We start from the raw sequence: 20838 nt of genomic DNA on the forward strand, positions 1-20838 counted from the left end.
CGTTGCTAAGCGCCCGCTTCCCGCTAAACCAGCGATGTGGACGGGAAGAGGCGTTACCTTCAACAGCCTCGCTCCTGATTGGCTGTTCGGTTGCTATGACACTCACGGTTCGAAATTCCAAATCTGTCTCCAAATTCGCCGCTATAACTGCTAGCGTCGATGAGCTTCATTTGGAGCTGAACGCCGCGGTGACGTCCCGTTATTTACACAGTCTCCGGTCTTTCCCTTGCACGGATTATGTAACAGCGGCTCTTAAGGGCAAAATTAGACAACTGTGCTCTGCTTTTTTTTTTTTTTTATCATCCGTGAACCAGGAAGTGTGCTGTTTGCATACTAATTGTCATTCACATAGCCAGGAACGTTGACATAAAGCTCAACTACTGCAAACCGTTAAACACGAACTCGTTTAACGTCTCTATAGAATAATCGTCAGTAAACGCATTAATAAATGAACAAATCCATAATTCTTCTTACACAGATAGTACAACTTTTTAACTTTATTTAATTGACTTTTGCTCCTCATTTACCTTCCAAATTGAACTCGTGCAAATTAGAGCCCAGAGAAATATTCCTAAGGCCAGTAATGTGTTTTATCACGTCTGGCTTAATGTTTTATTACTACAAACAAACAATAGTAAGCTGCTTTAGTTTGCTGTGGGGGATTGGATATGGTAATGGGCCGCTCACTTCTTAGCTGCATCTCAATGAAGTGGGGCCGAGCGCGTCTCTCCTGGTTCCACTCGGCGCCCCCGGAGACACGAGTCCTAAAACGCCTCCTCCATATTCATACCTGCTCCTTTGGTGATTATGATGCCGCGTACACCCGCCCAAAGTGCACGGTATAATGTTCAAATACTGTCTCTAGTGTCACTTAGCCGCGCCGCGATGGATGAGGCCTGCAGCGACCAAACACTACGGCCGGAAATAACTATCCTAAAGTACTGGAATGACTATAATTAAGTCGTCTTCGGAAGGAAAAGATGCAGGTTGAGGTGATTATTGATCTGGAAGGTGGAATCGTTTAATTGGTTGAAGCGTAAAACGGCAGAACAAGCCAAAAAAGCTAAATTTTACACCTTAATTAGCCTTAATATATCATGAATAAAGACTTAATTCAAGCTTAGTTACGTCTTGCTAATGCGCACTTTCTATTTGGAGCGCAGAGGCTAGCAGGTTAGCTATGTCCGTTTATATTTACAGTCTATGGTAACGGCTGAATTTTTTATGTTTTTCAATGCGTTTCATCTCCAGAAGTTCCCGTGAGACCAGCCAGCGTCGTTCGGGTTGTGTTATTTTGCATGAAGCTGCCGATCTCGACAGTAAATAGGTTCTACAGGGACTACAGAGGCGTTTTAAAGCCTCCCAAAGAAAGGGGGCAGTGTTGAGTCGATTGGTAACACGAACGTTGGACACGTTACGCAAATCAATCTACTTTATTTCACATTTTCACAGTAGAATGTTTAATTTTCCATTTAAATGAAGGGGATTCCCATTAAAAACAACCAAAATACAAAAAAATACACGCTCTTACTTTCCTCTTTCGATTGTTTAGCAAAAAAGTGACATACAATGGCTTTACGTAGTTACTAAGTCTGAAAATGTTTTAATTAACCATTTGTTTATTATGAATTTGTCGTAATGTTTGGGTGATAAAAGAGACAGACTCGGGGTAAAAAGTTGAACAGTTTTTTTGTTTTTTTTTAACAAACAGAAATGTAAATGTACGTCCTCGAGCTCGTCGTAGGGAGCGGGGTCAGAGGCTGAGGTGTCCGTACCGGTTGTGGAGAGCTGGGCCGGAGGCGGAGGTGCAGAGTAGTTCCAAAGAGCAGGATCTGGTGAAAAATGAGAAAAAAAAAACAGCTGAGTACTGAGATTATACGCAGGAAAACTAGACTGAGCCGAGCGGAACTGTACCCCAGAGGATACACGGACGATCTGGTGGAGTTTGTACGATCCTCAGTCCCTTCGTGGAGGCTTGATTGCTGATTGGCTGCAGGTGTTTAGTGGGTGGGGTCAGAGTCTCCACCCAGCTCCAGGCACAGAAACGCAGGGACAGACTGGGATCTTGACAGAATTAAGTATTTGTTCATGCTTTACTCAGGATTTTTCACGATGTAGTCCACGAGGCGCTGATCCTTTGCACCGTTTTCAGTTTCTGCTCGGACGCTGAGCTCTGATTGGTCCGTTCGCTGCTTTACAAATTTGACCCTTACAGCGGGAGTGTCTCAAAATGGACTCCCATCAGTTCGCAAACTCAAAAAATGACGCGAGAATCCATTTTGTTGTCACGATAATGCGTTCTGAAGCTCCATATCGTCACACCGTCGCTACAGAGAAATACTGAAATAAACGATGAAGCTTCTACGGATTAAGTTTGAAATATTGCAAGATAATCCCGGTAAACCATTTTTATATACAATAGTTACATTAAAAGACGTGAGCTGTGACAAATAAACAGCGAAATGTGCCATCAATTCGCCGTAAAAGTGACTTATTCACTCTCTCACAGCTCAAATCTGATCATATTTACAACAAAAACACCGCAAATCTCCTCACTTTTGCACAGAGTAGGGTCGCCGCTCCACAGATCTGACCTGTAGCCTTGCCCGGTAGTGTTGTGGAACAGTATAAATCCATATAGTAAACATCATGACAGGATTAAGCGTCAGGTTAAGTACAGACTGGAAATACTGAGCCAAACACGTCTTTAAAGATGGACGTATTTTCTAAAATGAATCACTTCACCCTTTTGCTGCTTTTAAAATGTTTTCTTTTTAAATATCTGCTGAAAAACGTTCTCATTTTGAATCTTGTGTACACCAGCCGAGCGCGATATAATGGTCAAATATTCTGCTTTGATGAAACAACTGGATTTTCAAGGACTAAGTTGTTGTTGTTTTTTTTTAAGTAATGCGTAGAAATTGGCGATATCGATAAAAATGAATGTTGTGGTTTATGTGTCGGCGTAGATTGTGTAAAGAAGTGACTAAATGCGTTCGACGTCGACGCAGTCCAAACGAAGCTCATCGATGCTAGCAGTGATAGCGGCTAATTCGGAGCAGAGTTACATATTTGGACTTTCGAGCGCGAGTGTCATAGCGACCAAAGAGCCAATCCGGAGCGAGGCTGTTGAAGGTAACGCCCCTTTCTGCGCCGCACCGCTGGTTTAGCAGGGAGCGGGCGCTTAGCAACGCTGTCAATCAAACCTGTTGCTAACGCTACCCTGATTTGTCTGTTATTAATGTTCATATCTTGATTTACAGACACAATAGTGAAATAAAAACCCCAGGATCATGTAGAGGGTTAATACGAACATTTAAGACCAGAATGAGTCTGAAGCAGCAGAGACAGAGAGAGGACAGATTTTCAAAACTTAAAATACCAAAAAAAAAACAGAAAAAAAACCAAAACAAACAAAACCTAAAAAATAAATAAATAAATAAAACTCAAAATAACAAAAAATAAATAAATGAACTCAAAATAACAAAAAAAACCTCATAATAATAAGAACAAAAAAATAAAATAAAATAAATAAATAAATGAATTCAAAATAACAAAAAAAAAAAACCCTCATAATAATAATAAAAAAATAATAATAATAAAAATAACAAAAAAATAAATAAATTCAAAATAATGACAGCGGCGAAGTGGAGCGGTTCTGACAGTTTTAGAACTTCTATGAGATAAAACGTCTGATTTGTCTGTTATTAATGTTCAGATCTTGATTTACAGACACAAAAGTGAAATAAAAACCCCAGGATCATGTAGAGGGTTAATACGAACATTTAAGACCAAAATGAGTCTGAAGCAGCAGAGACAGAGAGAGGAGCGACTTTTTCAATAGAAAGTGAATTGGAGCCAGAGTCTATGATGTCGAATGTGGCAGTTAGCGCGTTAGCCATGTCCTTTAAAGTACACACTCTATGGGTATTGTGCAAAAATGGTTCAGAATAATGTCAGTAATTTATAAGTTCATAAAATTAACCACAAAATGCACAAATACGACTGATATTTTGCAGCTTTTAAACAGTTTATTTTAGACAATACTCAAATTTTCCATCCAAAACGGCAATTGCAAATTAATCTTTTCCTGACGTCTCCCACCTCCACTGAAAACTTGACTTGCCAAATGGTCTGAGGACGTCTGGTGAACGGTCCAACTTATTCTGCAGCTCATCAGTCATCGTTTTACAGAAAATAGGCTCAAATAAACAATATATTAAAATTCAAATTAATTAAAATTTAAAAAAAAACTACCCAATTATTTTTATATGTAGAATATTTCAGTTTGGGGCGTTTTGAATATTTATTATGCCTCAAAATTAGCATTAGCTCTGACCTCTGACCCCCCTGCAGCTCCCTGTCCACTGTCTCATCTTTAAATATTTATTAGTTTTAACGTGACTCTGCAAAAACTTCATAGAGATAAAACTGAACAGGAAGTAGTGACGCTAACAGGAAGTAGTGACGCTAAGGCAAGTTTATATGTACAGCACAATTCGTACACAAGGTAATTCAAAGAGCTTTACAGAATAAGAAAGACATTAAAATCACACAAATCAAAACATAAATAATCACAAATAATCATCATAAAATTACCACTAAAGGAGAAGAGGCAGAATAAAAACCTTTCAGTCGTCTGCACAGCTGAACAGAACCGTTTTGAGTCTGGATTTAAACATTGTCAAAGTCGAGTCTGTCTCACATCTTCAGGACGACTGTTCCAAGTTTTAGCTGCATAAAACTTAAACGCTGATTCCCCATGTTTAGTCCTGACTCTGGACCAGCAGGAGGCCGGTCCCTGAAGTCCTCAGAGTGTGAGATGGTTCATGTGGCACTAACGTGTTGGAGATGTTCTTTGGTGCTGGTCCATGGAGAGACTTATACACAAGCAGAGCTGCTCTAAAGTCTATTCTCTGAGCTACAGGAGCCACAGACCTGAGCACAGGAGTGATGTGTGAAGTACTTCCTGGTTCTAGTCCTGACCCGAGCAGCAGTGTTCTGGATGTTCTGGATGTTCTGGATGTTCTGGATGTTCTGTTCTGTGTCTCGTTTGGAGAGGCCAGTGATCAGGACGCTACAGTCGTCTAATCTACTGGAGACAAATGCAGGATAAGTCTCTGAGTCTGGTTTTGACAGTTTACCTTTGATTTTTGACATAGGTGGTAAAAAGCTGCAGATGTTATTGATTTGATGTGTCTGTTAAAGTTCGCCAGATTTGACGGTTTTAGAGAGAGAGACTGGAGGTGACGCTGACACTTTCTCTATGTTTCTGTGACTTGAGTCTTGTCTGAGTTTATCTAGAGAAAGTTGTTTTTCCTCCACACACTGATCTGTTGCTGCAGTGAGACATAGATCTGAGTGTCGTCTGCAGAGTTGTGGTAAGACACATTATTGCTGCATATTAACTGGCCTAGCATGCTAACAGGAAATAGTGACGCTAACAGGAAGTAGTGACGCTAACAGTGAGGCTGGGGGCGCCGTTGTGCACAAAGCCAATTGGATAATAAATGTCCTATGAACACATTTGATCTCGCTTTAAACTCAAAATGGCCGACTCAAACTCCTCTCGCCTCTTCCAGGTGACATGGATTTACGAGCCCAAGGACGGAGAGAGGATCAACATCGCCGTCTTTCACCCGAACTTTGACCCAAATTACCCAGATTCCCCCATGAAAGGCCGGGTCAGCTTCGCCCCCACCCCTCCGGACCTGTCCAGCCCCTCCATCCAGATCCAGGACGTGCGCATGTCCGACGAGGGGAAGTACATCTGCGAATACGCCACATACCCCAGCGGAAACGAGCAGGGCATCACGTACCTGGTCATGCTCGGTGAGTCTGATTTTTATTATGTGTGATTTGATTATGAAGTAAAATGCTGCTAATTGTCAAATAAATATGTGAAGGGAGGCCGGGCTAATAAAACGATTAATCTGATTTAGAGCCTTTCGCAAACACTGAAGACACTTTGTGAATTTGTGGAAATAATTTTAGCGTTTGCAAACTTTTGTTCAGTCACATCCACTGGAGATTTATTATAAAACAACCCACAGTTTGTGTAAAGAAGTGACTGAGTGAGTCTGACGTCGCCACAACTTCAGCTGCAAATGAAGCTCATCGAGGCCGGAGCAGGTGTAGAGGTTAATTTGAGTGTCATAGCAACCAAAGAACCAATCCAGAGCGAGGATGTTGAAGGTAACGCCTCTTCCCGTCCACATCACTGGTTTCACAGGGAGAGGGCGCTTAGCAACGCTGTCAATCAAACCTGTTGCTAACGCTAACAGGAGCGACCTCGGAGAAAGAAGGACCTGATGTGTCTGTTATTAATGTTCAGATCTGGATTTACAGACACAAGTTTCTGTCTCTTTCTCTCTCTCTTTCTGTCTCTCTCTCTTTGTCTGTCTCTCTCTCTCACTCTGTGTCTCTCTCTCTCTGTCTCTCTCTGTGTCTCTCTCTCACTCTCTCTCTGTCTCTCTCTGTCTGCCTCTGTCTCTCTCTCTTTGTCTCTGTCTCTCTCTGTGTGTCTCTCTCTCTCTCTCTCTCTGTCTGTCTGTGTCTCTCTGTCTCTGTCTGTCTCTGTGTCTCTCTCTCTGTCTGTCTCTCTCTCTGTGTCTCTCTCTCTCTCTCTGTCTCTCTCTCTGTCTGTCTGTGTCTCTCTCTGTCTCTCTCTGTCTGTCTGTCATTTAAGGGTGATTCAGCAAATTAGGACACGGCCACAGTTTTTCATTGTAAAGTGAATCGACGGAGCCTTACACGCGGGTTTGAAACGCAGGAGCTAGCACGTTAGCGAAGGAGCTAGCACGTTAGCGAAGGAGCTAGCACGTTAGCGAAGGAGCTAGCACGTTAGCGAATGAGCTAGCACGTTAGCGAAGGAGCTAGCACGTTAGCGAAGTCCATTTGTGTACAGCGCCTATGATTTAACCTCAAATTAATTACTTTTGAGCTTTAGTGCTTATTGAACTTTTGTTTTGAAGCGGTTTGTTATTAAAATCGTTCAAAATTGCGTTCGTTTTCCCCGCACGAGCCTCCGTCTTTGTCCCGCGTTCGTCCCTCGGTGCTTCCTGCGACAAATTCGTTTTACGGGCAGAACGAAGCGGCGTCGCTCACCAGCCGAAGCCGTGATGAAAAACTCTATTATTGTTGTACATCTTAATGCTTTTACCCACCGGCGGAGCACTTTGAAGTCATCATCTATATGCAAACGCCCCCGTCCGCCGTCCCCTCGCCGCGCTCTCTTCCCTGAGCGAGCCCGCAGGTTAAAAGCATGTCCACCGCGCCCTAATTCCTGTTTTAAACGACACGGTCAGATCGATTGTGTTCTCGTTAAAGCCGTGGAAACCGCCGGTCTAACCTTGGCCCTGCGGCTCGTCTCCTCGATGTCGCCTCGCTTCCTCGTCTCCTTGATCCCTAGGCCCTCGCCCTCCCCCCTTTCTCTCATCTAACGGCCCCTAGCTTCTTTACCTTCTTTACGATAATATTGAACCAAAGAGCAGATTTAAACCACAAACAACATTTTAAATCGATGTTATTTTTAAGAAATCGTGAGCCGCGCGAAAATAAACAGCAGAATGACACAATTTAGTCGTAATTTTGCGTCTTTAATGAGTCAGACGAGTTATTAATTCAACCTTTTTTGTTATTTTTTTTGTCTTTATGATCAGATTTAAGCCGTAAAAGTCGACGTGTGCGATACTTACCCCAAATGATATTGTTTTGTCTTTAAATAGAGCGATATTTCGATGTAATATTTGCTGTGACGGGCAACAAGAGCAGTTTTTGAAGTTTCATAATTTCCTCCACGAACGACAAAATCTCCTGTTTTATTCTGAATAAAATCGTCTAACCTTGTAGTTCAGAGCTGCACAAACACGTGAACATTGGCCCATTGTAAAGTCTGAGCTCGGAACAGAATCTTATTAAAACATAAACTGCAAATCTCACTGTAAAGACGGAAAAATAGACTTTTTTTTTCCATAAATCGTTCAATCTTTCTCTAGTTTGCTCTTTCCTCCTCACTCCTTTCCCGTATGCCACCTCGCTTCCTTGTCTCCTTGTTCCCTTGTTTCCTAGCCCTATGTCTTCCATCTCTCCTCTCCCCTATGCCACGTTGCTTCCTTGCTTCCTTGTCTCCTTGTTTCCTAGTCCTGTGCCTTCATGTCTTCCTTATTTCCCCTCCTTCCAAGCCATGTTGCTTCCTCGCTTCCTTGTCTCCTTGTTTCCTAGCCCTGTGTCTTCATATCGTCCTTCTCTCCTCTCCCCCATCCCACCTTGTCTCCTTGTCTCCTTGTTTCCTAGCCCTGTGCCTTCATGTCTTCCTTCTCTCCTCTCCTCTCCTCCCATCCCACCTTGCTTCCTTGTCTCCTTGTTTCCTAGCCCTGTGCCTTCATGTCCTTCTCTCCTCTCCTCCCATGCCACCTTGCTTCCTTGTCTCCTTGTTTCCTAGCCCTGTGCCTTCATGTCCTTCTCTCCTCTCCTCCCATGCCACCTTGCTTCCTTGTCTCCTAGCCCTGTGCCTTCATGTCCTTCTCTCCTCTCCTCCCATGCCTCCTTGCTTCCTTATTACCACTAGGCTCTATTTGACTTCCATCTGTTTTTCTCCTCCCTTCTCTCCTCCCATTCTTTCTTGTGTCCTTGATTCCTCGCCGTATGCCCTCACTCCCCTATGCCTCTTTGCTTTCAATATAACCACTAGTGTTTCTTCACCTCCGTGCTTCTCTCCTTTCCTCCCTCTTTTCTCCTCCCTCGTGCCATCTTGCTCCCTCAATTCCTCGCTCTGTGCTGTCAAGCCTCCTTCTCTCCTCCTCCTCTCCTCTCCTCTCCTCTCCCCTAATTCTTCCTTGCTTCTCTACCTTCACTAATCCCTCTCTCCTTTCTCCTCTCCCCACATGCCCCCTTCCTTCCTTCCTTCCTTCCTTCCTTGTCTCCTTGCTTCCTAACCCTATGCCTTCAGTCCCTCCTCTCCTTTTCCTCCTTGCTTCCAGACGTGCCTCCTTGTCTCCTCGATTCCTAACCCCATGTCGTCGTGTTTTCCTTCTCTCCTTTCCCCACATGCTTCCTTGTCTCCTTGCTTCCTAAGCCTTCAATCCCTCCTCCTCCTCTTCTCTCCTCTTCCTCGTTGCTTCCCTGCGTGTCTACCTTTAAGTATCCTCTCCCATCTCCTCTCCTCACATGCCCCCTTGCTTCCTTGCTTCCTCACTCCCTTGTTTCCTTGCTTCCTCACCTTTTGCCTTCAATCCCTCCTCCTCTTCTCTCCTCTGCCCCTATACCTCCTCGGACACTTGTCTCCTTGCTTCCTAACCCTTTGACTTCAATCCCACTTCCTCTTCTCTCCTCTTTCCTCTATACTTCTTCGCTCCCTCGTCTCTTCGCTCCCTCGTGTCCTCGCTCCCTTGTCTCCTTGTCTCCATGCTCCCTCGTCCCCTCGTGTCCTCGCTCCCTGGTCTCCTCGCTCCCTGGTTTCCACGCTCCCTCGTCTCCACGCTCCCTCATCTCCTCGCTCCCTCGTCTCCTCGCTCCCTGGTCTCCTCGCTCCCTGGTCTCCTCGCTCCCTGGTCTCCTCGCTCCCTGGTCTCCTCGCTCCCTGGTCTCCTCGCTCCCTGGTCTCCTCGCTCCCTGGTCTCCTCGCTCCCTGGTCTCCTCGCTCCCTGGTCTCCTCGCTCCCTGGTCTCCTCGCTCCCTCGTCTCCTCGCTCCCTCGTGTCCTCGCTCCCTCGTGTCCTCGCTCCCTGGTCTCCTCGCTCCCTCGTCTCCTCGCTCCCTCGTCTCCTCGCTCCCTGGTCTCCTCGCTCCCTCGTCTCCTCGCTCCCTCGTCTCCTCGCTCCCTCGTCTCCACGCTCCCTCGTCTCCTCGCTCCTTCGTCTCCTCGCTCCTTCGTCTCCTCGCTCCCTGGTCTCCTCGCTCCCTCGTCTCCTCGCTCCCTCGTCTCCTCGCTCCCTCGTTTCCACGCTCCCTCGTCTCCTTGCTCCCTGGTCTCCTCGCTCCTTCGTCTCCTCGCTCCCTCGTTTCCACACTCCCTCATCTCCTCGCTCCCTCATCTCCTCGCTCCCTCGTCTCCTCGCGCCTTCGTCTCCTCGCTCCTTCGTCTCCTCGCTCCTTCGTCTCCTCGCTCCCTGGTCTCCTCGCTCCCTCGTCTCCTCGCTCCCTCGTCTCCTTGTCTCCACGCTCCCTCGTCCCCTCGTTTCCACGCTCCCTCGTCTCCTCGCTCCCTCGTCTCCTCGCTCCCTCGTTTCCACGCTCCCTCATCTCCTTGCTCCCTCGTCTCCTCGCTCCCTCGTCTCCTCGCTCCCTCGTCTCCTCGTTTCAGGACTGAAGTTGTGTCTGAGGCCTGACGTTTGTTTTTCACGTAGTTCATGGTGGAGAAAAGCTGCTCAGACGAATGTGGATCTGAACATCGACTCAAATACAGATTTATTCATGTTTATATTTGTGTCGGGGAAAGACTCAAATACACGACGTTTAAAAAGAACTAACACAAATAAAATACACTTCAATTAAATACTTATAATTTATTTTTCCCAAACTGTGGAGACGAGAATGAGGCCGACGCTTTAGCAGAAAAGTTCCATTGTGCAGTTTTGATATAATTGTTGTGATCCAAGGTTTTGACGACGGCTCAAAACGTTTTTAAAATTTACTTTGATGATTTATTTCCACATAAATCTCCTCTTCAGTAAAACTTCTCTGTATCTTTCCTCTTTCCTGCTTCACTTCCATTTCATCCGTTCATCCCTGACTCCTCCCTCTTCTTCTTTTGCAGCTAAACCGCAGAACGCCGCCTCCATCGTGACCGTAGAAGCCGGCGCCAAACCCGTCGTGGTCGCCCGCTGCGAGTCCCTGAACGGGCGTCCGGAGGCGAAGATCCGCTGGGTGACCACGGCGAAGGGCAACGCCACGTCCGTGTCCAAACCCGGCGCCGATAACACCGTGTCCATCACCAGCGAATACAAACTGGTCCCGACGGCGGCGGACAACGGGAAAGACATCAGCTGCATCGTGGAACATCGCACCCAGACCAAACCGGAGAGTTTCCTCATGAAACTGGCCGTTTTATGTGAGGATCTTTCATCTAAATACACATGAAAATAAAACAAAATAAAACAAAATACACATGAAAATAAAACAAAATAAAACAAAATAAAATACACATAAAAATAAAACAAAATAAAACAAAAAAATACAAAATACAAAATAAAATACACATAAAATTAAACAAAATAAAATACACATAAAAATAAAACAAAATAAAACAAAAAAATACAAAATAATACAAAATAAAATACACATAAAAATAAAAATGAATAAAACAAAATAATATAAAATACACATGAAAATAAAACAAAATAAAACAAAATAATATAAAATAATACAAAATAAAACAAAATAAAACAAAATAAAATACACATAAAAATAAAACAAAATAAAATACACATAAAAATAAAAATAAATAAAACAAAATAATATAAAATACACATGAAAAACAAAATAAAACCAAATAAAACAAAATAATACAAAATAAAACAAAATAATACAAAATAAAACAAAATAATACAAAATAAAACAAAATAAAACAAAATAATACAAAATAAAACAAAATAAAAAAAAAAAAAATACTGCAAAATCAGACAGAAAAATAGACTTTAAAATACTTTTATCACAAAATGACTCTTTAATCATGTTGGATCGTTTTTATCACGTCAAAATCAGACCTGGACTTGTGTTTTGTTTCATTCTGTTACATCTACAAAGCTCAAAATGCGACGTTCCACCTTGTGATGTCATTACCCCCCCCATCTCTCTCTCCCCTGTGTCCTCATACTCTCTCCCTCCCTCTCTTCCTCTTTAAACCCCCTGCCCCTTTACTGTCTCCCCCCTTTCCCCTATTCTGCCATACTCTCTTCTCTCCCCCTCTCCCTCCTCCTCTTCATATTCTCTCACCCTCTCTTCCGCCTGCCCCCTAATACCCCCTCGTCTGCTCCGCCTGCTCCCCTGTACTCTCTCTCTCCCTCTCTTTCTCCTCTTACTCTCTCTCTCTCCCCCCCTTAACTCCCAAACTCTCTCTCCATTTCTCCCCTCTGCTCCCCATACTCTCTCTCTCCCCTCTTTCCCCTCATTCCTTCTCTCTCTCCCTTTCCCGCCATACTCCCTCCCTGTCCCTCTCTCGCCCTTACCTCCCAAACTCTCTCTCCCCCTCTCTTCTGCCTGCCCCCCAATACTCCCCCCTCTCCCTGTCTCCCCCTGCTCCCCCATATTCTCTCTCCCTCTCTCTCCCTTTCCACCCATACCCCCTCTTCACTCCTACTCTCCCTTTATCTCTCTCTCTCTCTCTCTCTCTCCCTCTTTCCCCCTTTCCCCCCTCAAACTCTCTTCATCTGTTTATTTAAAAGTGTATAAAATTATCTCTCCCCCTCTCGCCTATTCCCCTCATACCCTCCCTTTCTGTCTCCCCCCTCTCTCCCCCTCTCTTCTGCCTGCCCCCAATGCTTCCCCCTCTCCCTGTCTCCCCCTGCTCCCCCATACCCTCTTTCCCCCCTTTCCCCATACTCTCTCTCTTCCTCTCTCCCCCTTACCTCCCAAAGTCTCTCTCCATCTCTCCCCCCTGCTCCCCATACTCTCTCTCTCCCTCTTTCCCCCCTTTCCCCTCAAACTCTCTCTCCATCTGTTTATTTAAAAGTCTATAAGATTATCCTTTATAACTCTCTCTCTCTCTTCCTCTCTCCCCCTTACCTCCCAAAGTCTCTCTCCATCTCTCCCCCTCTGCTCCCCATACTCTCTCTCCCTCTCTCGCCTATTCCCCTCATACCCTCCCTTTCTCTCCCTCTTTCCCCCCTTTCCCCTCAAACTCTCTCTTCATCTGTTTATTTAAAAGTCAATAAAATTATCCTTTATAACTCTCTCTCTCTCTCTCTCTCTCTCTCTTTCCTCGTGTCCAGATCCTCCTGAAGTTTCCATCACCGGCTACGACAACAACTGGTACGTGGGTCGCACCAACGTGGTCCTGATCTGCCACGCCACAGGGAACCCGATGCCGCTGACGGTGAAGTGGACAACGTGAGTAAAACCGATTTACGATTTTACCCACGTCAAGTTTATTTATAAAACACTTTGAGACGAACAGGACGAGTGTCTGAAAAGTGACTTCATGAATGGATTTCTTGGTAAAACTGTACTTTTTTTTAACAAGACGAGACAAATTAAAAAAATCTGGGTACTTTAATTGACCAAGTTGGACTCAATAAAAATTAAAAATAAATAAATGTATAAAAATCTTTTGGTCCAGTTCGATTATTGGGCTCCGCAGTTTTCTAACGAGGAACTCAGCGGATTTGTTTCTTTTATCAAGTCGTTTTAGATGAATATTGTGATTTAAAATGTGCAAATTAAACCAAAATGATGCACAGAGATGAGAACCATAGAGACACAATCACAACAGGACTCATTTAAGAGTTGAAAAAATGGATTAACATCATTTTTTTTTAATAACTCTTTTGCATCTACAGCTTATTTTTGTCCATTTCGAGAGGCCGTACTCCGCTGTGATTGGTTAAAATCCTCTGACCGACCAATAGCATGAGCGCGACATCGTTCTGTTTGCGTTAAAGCTGCAACACGTAACGTTTCTGGAGCAGGGTTTGGCTGTTTCCGGGGTTATCGCTTTGTCCTAAAACGCTCCACCGTGTGACATTAAACTCCGTATTTTGAGCGAACAATTGAACGTTACACTCTGAAACGCTCCAGACGAAAGTAATAACATCTCCACGGCGACGCGCAGGTCACCGGGAAAGTCCCATAGCTCACCTTTAATCAGAAAAACACCAAATCACCACCTAACGATTCCTCATCACACGTTTTTTTTTTTTTTTTTTTACATTTTTTATCAGGATTCGGTGTAATGTTATCGCCGACTCCGCTCCCTCCTGCCTGACCTCCGCACTCCTCCGTCTCTCCATCGCTTTGTTTTCTCTTTCACTTCCTCACCTCTCGTTCTCGGGTCCCCAGTCCTCACAGAGCTGCAATCAGCGCTTTTATAATCGCCACTACAGCGTCTGCGTCTGATTATGGAGATAGTGGCATAATTTCACATAATGGACTCTGTGACTTGAGATTTAACCCCGGCATAATGAGAAACACAATTCGACTCCCTACGCTCCATTTTTCTGCATTATCACTTATTAACATAACTGTGACAAAATTCAGAAAAATGAGGCCGGCGTTTTTTAAATGGCTGGAGATGAGATTTCGGGAGCTGGTTGCTGGAGATTCGGTGCGAGTTCCCGTGGCGTGTTTTCCTCACTGATAATAGATTGTCTTTTAGAAACTAGAATGGTCCTGCTCTGTCTGTCAAGATTAGTCCTGCTGCACGACTTTACACAAGGTCCTAGAATTTGAAAATCCCACAAATCCCAGGCTTTACACACGGGAGAATTTTAATCAAACGGAGATCCATTTTAAATTAAAAATGTTTGTGATCAGTTTGGGTCTTTTTTTAATTTAATTTTTTATGTTTTATTTATTATTTCTATGTATTTATTTTATTTATATCATTTTATTTTTTATTATTTTATTTATTCATTTATTTTATTTATATCATTTTATTTATATTTTAATCTTTCTATTTATTTCTATTTCTATGTATTTATTTTATTTATATCATTTTATTTCTTATTATTTTATTTATTCATGTATTTTATTTATATCATTTTATTTATATTTTAATCTTTCTATTTATTTCTATTTCTATGTATTTATTTAGTTTTTAGTTTTTTTATTTATTTAAATGTTTTATTTTTTATAAAATTTTGTTTTTATTCATTTTTTTAATTTATTTCTATTTATTTTTATTCCTGCTGATATTACTGCTAGCTTAGTCACTGCTAGCTTTATTGCTACGAGTATTACTGCTAGCTTTATTCCCGCTGATATTACTGCTAGCTTATTAGCACTAGCGTTATTCCTGCTGATATAACTGCTAGCTTAGTCACTGCTAGCTTTATTGCTACGAGTATTACTGCTAGCTTTATTCCTGTTGATATTACTGTTAGCTTATTAGTACTAGCTTTATTCCTGCTGATATTACTGCTAGCTTATTAGTACTAGCTTTATTCCTGCTGATATTACTGCTAGCTTATTAGTACTAGCTTTATTCCTGCTGATATTACTGCTAGCTTATTAGTACTAGCTTTATTCCTGCTGATGTTACTGCTAGCTTTATCAGTACTAGCTTTATTCCTGCTGATATTATGGCTAGTTTTATAGTACTAGCTTTATTACTGCTGATATTACTGTTAGCTTATTAGTACTAGCTTTATTCCTGCTGATATTACTGTTAGCTTATTAGTACTAGCTTTATTCCTGCTGATATTACTGCTAGCTTATCAGTACTAGCTTTATTCCTGCTGATATTACTGCTAGCTTATCAGTACTAGCTTTATTCCTGCTGATATTACTGTTAGCTTTATCAGTACTAGCTTTATTGCTACGAGTATTACTGCTAGCTTATCAGTACTAGCTTTATTCCTGTTGATGTTACTGTTAGCTTATTAGTACTAGCTTTATTCCTGTTGATGTTACTGTTAGCTTATTAGTACTAGCTTTATTCCTGCTGATATTGCTGCTAGCTTATTAGTACTAGCTTTATTCCTGCTGATATTACTGCTAGCTTATTAGTACTAGCTTTATTCCTACTGATATTACTGCTAGCTTATCAGTACTAGCTTTATTCCTGTTGATATTACTGTTAGCTTATTAGTACTAGCTTTATTCCTGTTGATGTTACTGTTAGCTTATTAGCACTAGCTTTATTCCTACTGATATTACTGCTAGCTTATTAGTACTAGCTTTATTCCTACTGATATTGCTGCTAGCTTATTAGTACTAGCTTTATTCCTGCTGATATTACTGTTAGCTTTATCAGTACTAGCTTTATTCCTGCTGATATTACTGTTAGCTTTATCAGTACTAGCTTTATTCCTGCTGATATTACTGTTAGCTTATTAGCACTAGCTTTATTCCTGCTGATGTTACTGTTAGCTTTATCAGTACTAGCTTTATTCCTGCTGATATTACTGTTAGCTTATTAGTACTAGCTTTATTCCTGCTGATATTACTGTTAGCTTATTAGCACTAGCTTTATTCCTGCTGATGTTACTGTTAGCTTTATCAGTACTAGCTTTATTCCTGCTGATATTATGGCTAGCTTATTAGTACTAGCTTTATTCCTTCTGGTTTTACTGCTAGCTTTATAGTACTAGCTTTATTCCTGCTGATATTACTGTTAGCTTATTAGCACTAGCTTTATTCCTGCTGATATTACTGTTAGCTTATTAGCACTAGCTTTATTCCTGCTGATATTACTGCTAGCTTATTAGTACTAGCTTTATTCCTGCTGATATTATGGCTAGCTTATTAGTACTAGCTTTATTCCTTCTGGTTTTACTGCTAGCTTTATAGTACTAGCTTTATTCCTGCTGATATTACTGTTAGCTTATTAGCACTAGCTTTATTCCTGCTGATATTATGGCTAGCTTATTAGTACTAGCTTTATTCCTTCTGGTTTTACTGCTAGCTTTATAGTACTAGCTTTATTCCTGCTGATATTACTGTTAGCTTATTAGCACTAGCTTTATTCCTGCTGATATTACTGTTAGCTTATTAGCACTAGCTTTATTCCTGCTGATATTACTGCTAGCTTATTAGTACTAGCTTTATTCCTGCTGATGTTACTGCTAGCTTTATCAGTACTAGCTTTATTCCTGCTGATATTATGGCTAGTTTTATAGTACTAGCTTTATTACTGCTGATATTACTGTTAGCTTATTAGTACTAGCTTTATTCCTGCTGATATTACTGTTAGCTTATTAGTACTAGCTTTATTCCTGCTGATATTACTGCTAGCTTATCAGTACTAGCTTTATTCCTGCTGATATTACTGCTAGCTTATCAGTACTAGCTTTATTCCTGCTGATATTACTGTTAGCTTTATCAGTACTAGCTTTATTGCTACGAGTATTACTGCTAGCTTATCAGTACTAGCTTTATTCCTGTTGATGTTACTGTTAGCTTATTAGTACTAGCTTTATTCCTGTTGATGTTACTGTTAGCTTATTAGTACTAGCTTTATTCCTGCTGATATTGCTGCTAGCTTATTAGTACTAGCTTTATTCCTACTGATATTACTGCTAGCTTATCAGTACTAGCTTTATTCCTGTTGATATTACTGTTAGCTTATTAGTACTAGCTTTATTCCTGTTGATGTTACTGTTAGCTTATTAGCACTAGCTTTATTCCTACTGATATTACTGCTAGCTTATTAGTACTAGCTTTATTCCTACTGATATTGCTGCTAGCTTATTAGTACTAGCTTTATTCCTGCTGATATTACTGTTAGCTTTATCAGTACTAGCTTTATTCCTGCTGATATTACTGTTAGCTTTATCAGTACTAGCTTTATTCCTGCTGATATTACTGTTAGCTTATTAGCACTAGCTTTATTCCTGCTGATGTTACTGTTAGCTTTATCAGTACTAGCTTTATTCCTGCTGATATTACTGCTAGCTTTATCACTGCTAGCTTTATTGCTACGAGTGTTACTGCTAGCTTTATTAGTGCTAGTTTTATCACACCTTCTCACATTCATTATCATCTTTTCCATGTTCCAAAGTCCTCAAAATGGCGTCCACAGCATTAAAGTCCTTGAATAAACTCATAAAAATGGAGCAAACCAAACCTAAACTCCAGATTTGCCTCAGACTTTAAAAACCTCCCGTTCTCGTCAGTATCTTATCATATTTGTTTGCGTCAGGATGTCTGCACAGATGCCGGACGTCGTGGAGATACGAGATAATCGGCTGACGTTGTTTTAAATGTCCTGGATAAATAAACTTGAATAAAAATTTGGACTGTTCCCAAGACAAATAACAATTGAAATCAAAAATATTATCTCTTTGAACTGTCTACACGATGTTTTTCACACCAGAAACGGTATTTGAATAAACTTTTAAGGACTCTTTTGAGCTTTAAACCATGTCCTAATGCCATTTCTGCCTTAAAAACAGACCTAGAATTGTGTTTTATTTCATCGTTTTGTTTGAGTAACACTTTATTATCAGTCCGTCTACATTTCCAACGCTCAAAATGCGACTTTCCACCTTGTGATGTCATGAAATATTTGGATTCTTAATACAGGGAGTGCGTTGTGTAACTGATGACTAAGGTTAACAGTAAAATGAACATCTAGTACGGAACCCTGAGTATGATAAATAAATAAAAAACTAAAAAAAAACAATTATATGGTTACGACACAATTTTAAACTTATTACATAAAATGAGGTGTAGAATTGATGACTAAGGCTTACAGTAAGTGAAAACCAAAAGTACAACTACAGTAAGTATATAGAAAAGCGTCTATACAGTACTTTTATTTAACCTCCATTACATTTAAGTTTTAGTTTTCCAATTAACGGCTCCTTTTGGCTTTAGTTCAGTAGCAAAAAGTGGCAATTCCAACGCTGAAATGATCCAAATGATTCTAGAAATGAAGGTGTGTGGAGTTTAAAAACACAGTGGAGCACTTCCTGTATTACACGATGACATCACAGAGTGGAACGGCGAAGAGCTCAGCCTAAATGTGCGGAGTTTGTGCGTTAAACGTGTGCGAATGAAACAAAACACAACTCCAGGTCTGTTTTTGATGAGGAAATTGCGTTAGAACAAAGCTAAAAGGCGTATTTGTCTTGCTAACTTAAAAAAAAACAACATTTCTGACGTATATATTTTTATTTTTTTTGCGCAGGATGTCTGGGGAGATGCCGGTGGGCACAGTGGACATCCAAAAACATCAACTGAAGGTCCTTAAAGTGGACGAATCCGTGAACACCACTTTTGTTTGCGAGGTCGAGAATCGCATCGGCTTCGGGAAGGACCAGGTGACCGTGTTCGTGAGAGGTGAGTGAGACTTCGAGGGAAAAAAAAACACACACACAAAAAAACACGCGCCACACAAAACTCATCAAACGCTACAACCGCCGCACAATCACGAAACCGCTCCCGAGTCGAGCCGAGGTCAAGCTGCGGAAATAATGGCGATCTGGAAAAAGAAAGGAGCCAGACACGACAACGGGGACCGGACGTTACTGTAAAAGTCTGAGTTTCCCCGTAAGACGACGAAAGCTAGCAGGACGTGAACGCGAAAGATGCTAGCTGTTATCAAAGCATTGCGTAACTTTCATGATAAAAGTTTATGAGTTCCAGATTCCATCTCAAAACCAAAACCAAATCTGAGTTATTGTTACAGTGAGTGAGCCGATGACTAAAGTTAACTAGAAATGCAGCTAAAAAAATGGAGTTTGAGTTGGTTTATTTTTAGTACGGAAATACAAATATGCTAATTGACCTAAAAAAAAAACTAAAAAAAACAAACAATAACTTTAATATGAGCATAAACCAAAGTCTAAAATATTTTAAAATAATAATCATTTAATAAAATTCCAGTTAATGAGTCAGAACAGACATAAAAAAAAATAAACAAAAATAAAATCTGAATTCTTGTAATAGGCAAAAATGGAGTTTGCGTTGGTTTACTTTTAGTACGGAAATATAAATATGCTAATTGACCTAAAAAAAAAAAAAAGAAAAATTTAATATGAGCATAAACCAAAGTCTAAAATATTTTAAAATAATAATCATTTAATAAAATTCCAGTTAATGAGTACAGAACAGACATAAAAAAATAAACAAATAAAAATAAAATCTGAATTCTTGTTATAGGCTACGGTTAACTGAGGTTATGTTATCGATAAAATGAATATCGAAACTAGAAATGCAACTTTTTACTATGGCGTGATTTACAAAATGGAGTTTGAGTTGATTTATTTTTAGTACGGAAACACAAATGTGCTAATTTAACTTAAAAAAAAAAAGACATTTAGATGAGCATAAGCCAAAGTTTAAAATATTTTCAAATAATAATCATTAAAGAAAATTTCAGCTTATGAGATAGAAATAAAAACAAAAAGAAAATAAAAACAAAACAAATCTGAATTCCTATTATAGGCTAAGGTTAACTGTGGTTTGGTTAAAAATACTAGAAATACAACTTTTTATAATGGCTAAATTTGGTTTATTTGTACGGAAAAAATAATATGCAAATTAAAAAAAAATAGATGAGCAAAATTACAAAGTTTAAAATCTTTTCTAATAATAATTTAAGAAAATTTCAGTTTATGGGACAGAAATAAAAACAAAATAAATAAAACAAACAAAAAAGAACAAAAAAAAAACAACCCAGAATTGTTATTATAAACTAGGTTAACAATAAAATGAAAATCAAAACTAGAAATACAACTTTTTATTATGGCATGGCTAAAAAAAATGTAGTTTGATTTGGTTTATTTTTGTACATAAAAAAACAAAATCCTATCATAGGGAGTGTGCTGCAAAACTGTTGACTAAGATCAACAGTAAAATGAAAACCAAAACTAGAAATACAACTTTTTATTACGACATGACTAAGTTAGACTGAGTTAGTTTTGGTTTATTTTTAGTTCGGAAAAACAAACAAGCAAAATTACGTTTAGATTTAGTCAAATAATCTTTTCAAATAATAAGCATTTAAGAAAGTTCCAGTTTGAGCACAAAAATCAAAAATAAAAACCTCTGAAAATGCTGTTACATAACGATGACTAAGGTTAACAGTAAAATGAAAGTAAAATACAACTTCACTGTTTGACGACGCCGTGACTAACTGGAGTTTAATTTAGTTTATTTTTAGTACGAAACAGCGAATATGCTAACGTAACAAAAAAAAAACTTTGATTTCTGTCGCAAAAATTCAAAAGTTTGAACT

At 40.5% G+C, this 20838-nt stretch overlaps 1 protein-coding gene across 2 annotated transcripts in view; it reads left to right on the plus strand.

Moving 5' to 3' along the window:
• The window catches only part of si:ch73-22o12.1 (nectin-2), a 296208-nt gene that overhangs the window by 122268 nt on the left and 153102 nt on the right, over positions 1-20838 (plus strand). For both annotated transcript variants that reach the window (XM_033981674.2, XM_055227683.1), the window contains exons 3-6: positions 5583-5832; positions 10756-11049; positions 12929-13046; positions 18787-18938. In XM_033981674.2, the coding sequence (XP_033837565.1) occupies positions 5583-5832; positions 10756-11049; positions 12929-13046; positions 18787-18938 (814 nt within the window). The remainder of the gene's footprint in view (positions 1-5582; positions 5833-10755; positions 11050-12928; positions 13047-18786; positions 18939-20838) is intronic.

Source organism: Periophthalmus magnuspinnatus, chromosome 16 (assembly GCF_009829125.3).
Source record: "Periophthalmus magnuspinnatus isolate fPerMag1 chromosome 16, fPerMag1.2.pri, whole genome shotgun sequence".
Classification (NCBI taxonomy): domain Eukaryota; kingdom Metazoa; phylum Chordata; class Actinopteri; order Gobiiformes; family Gobiidae; genus Periophthalmus; species Periophthalmus magnuspinnatus.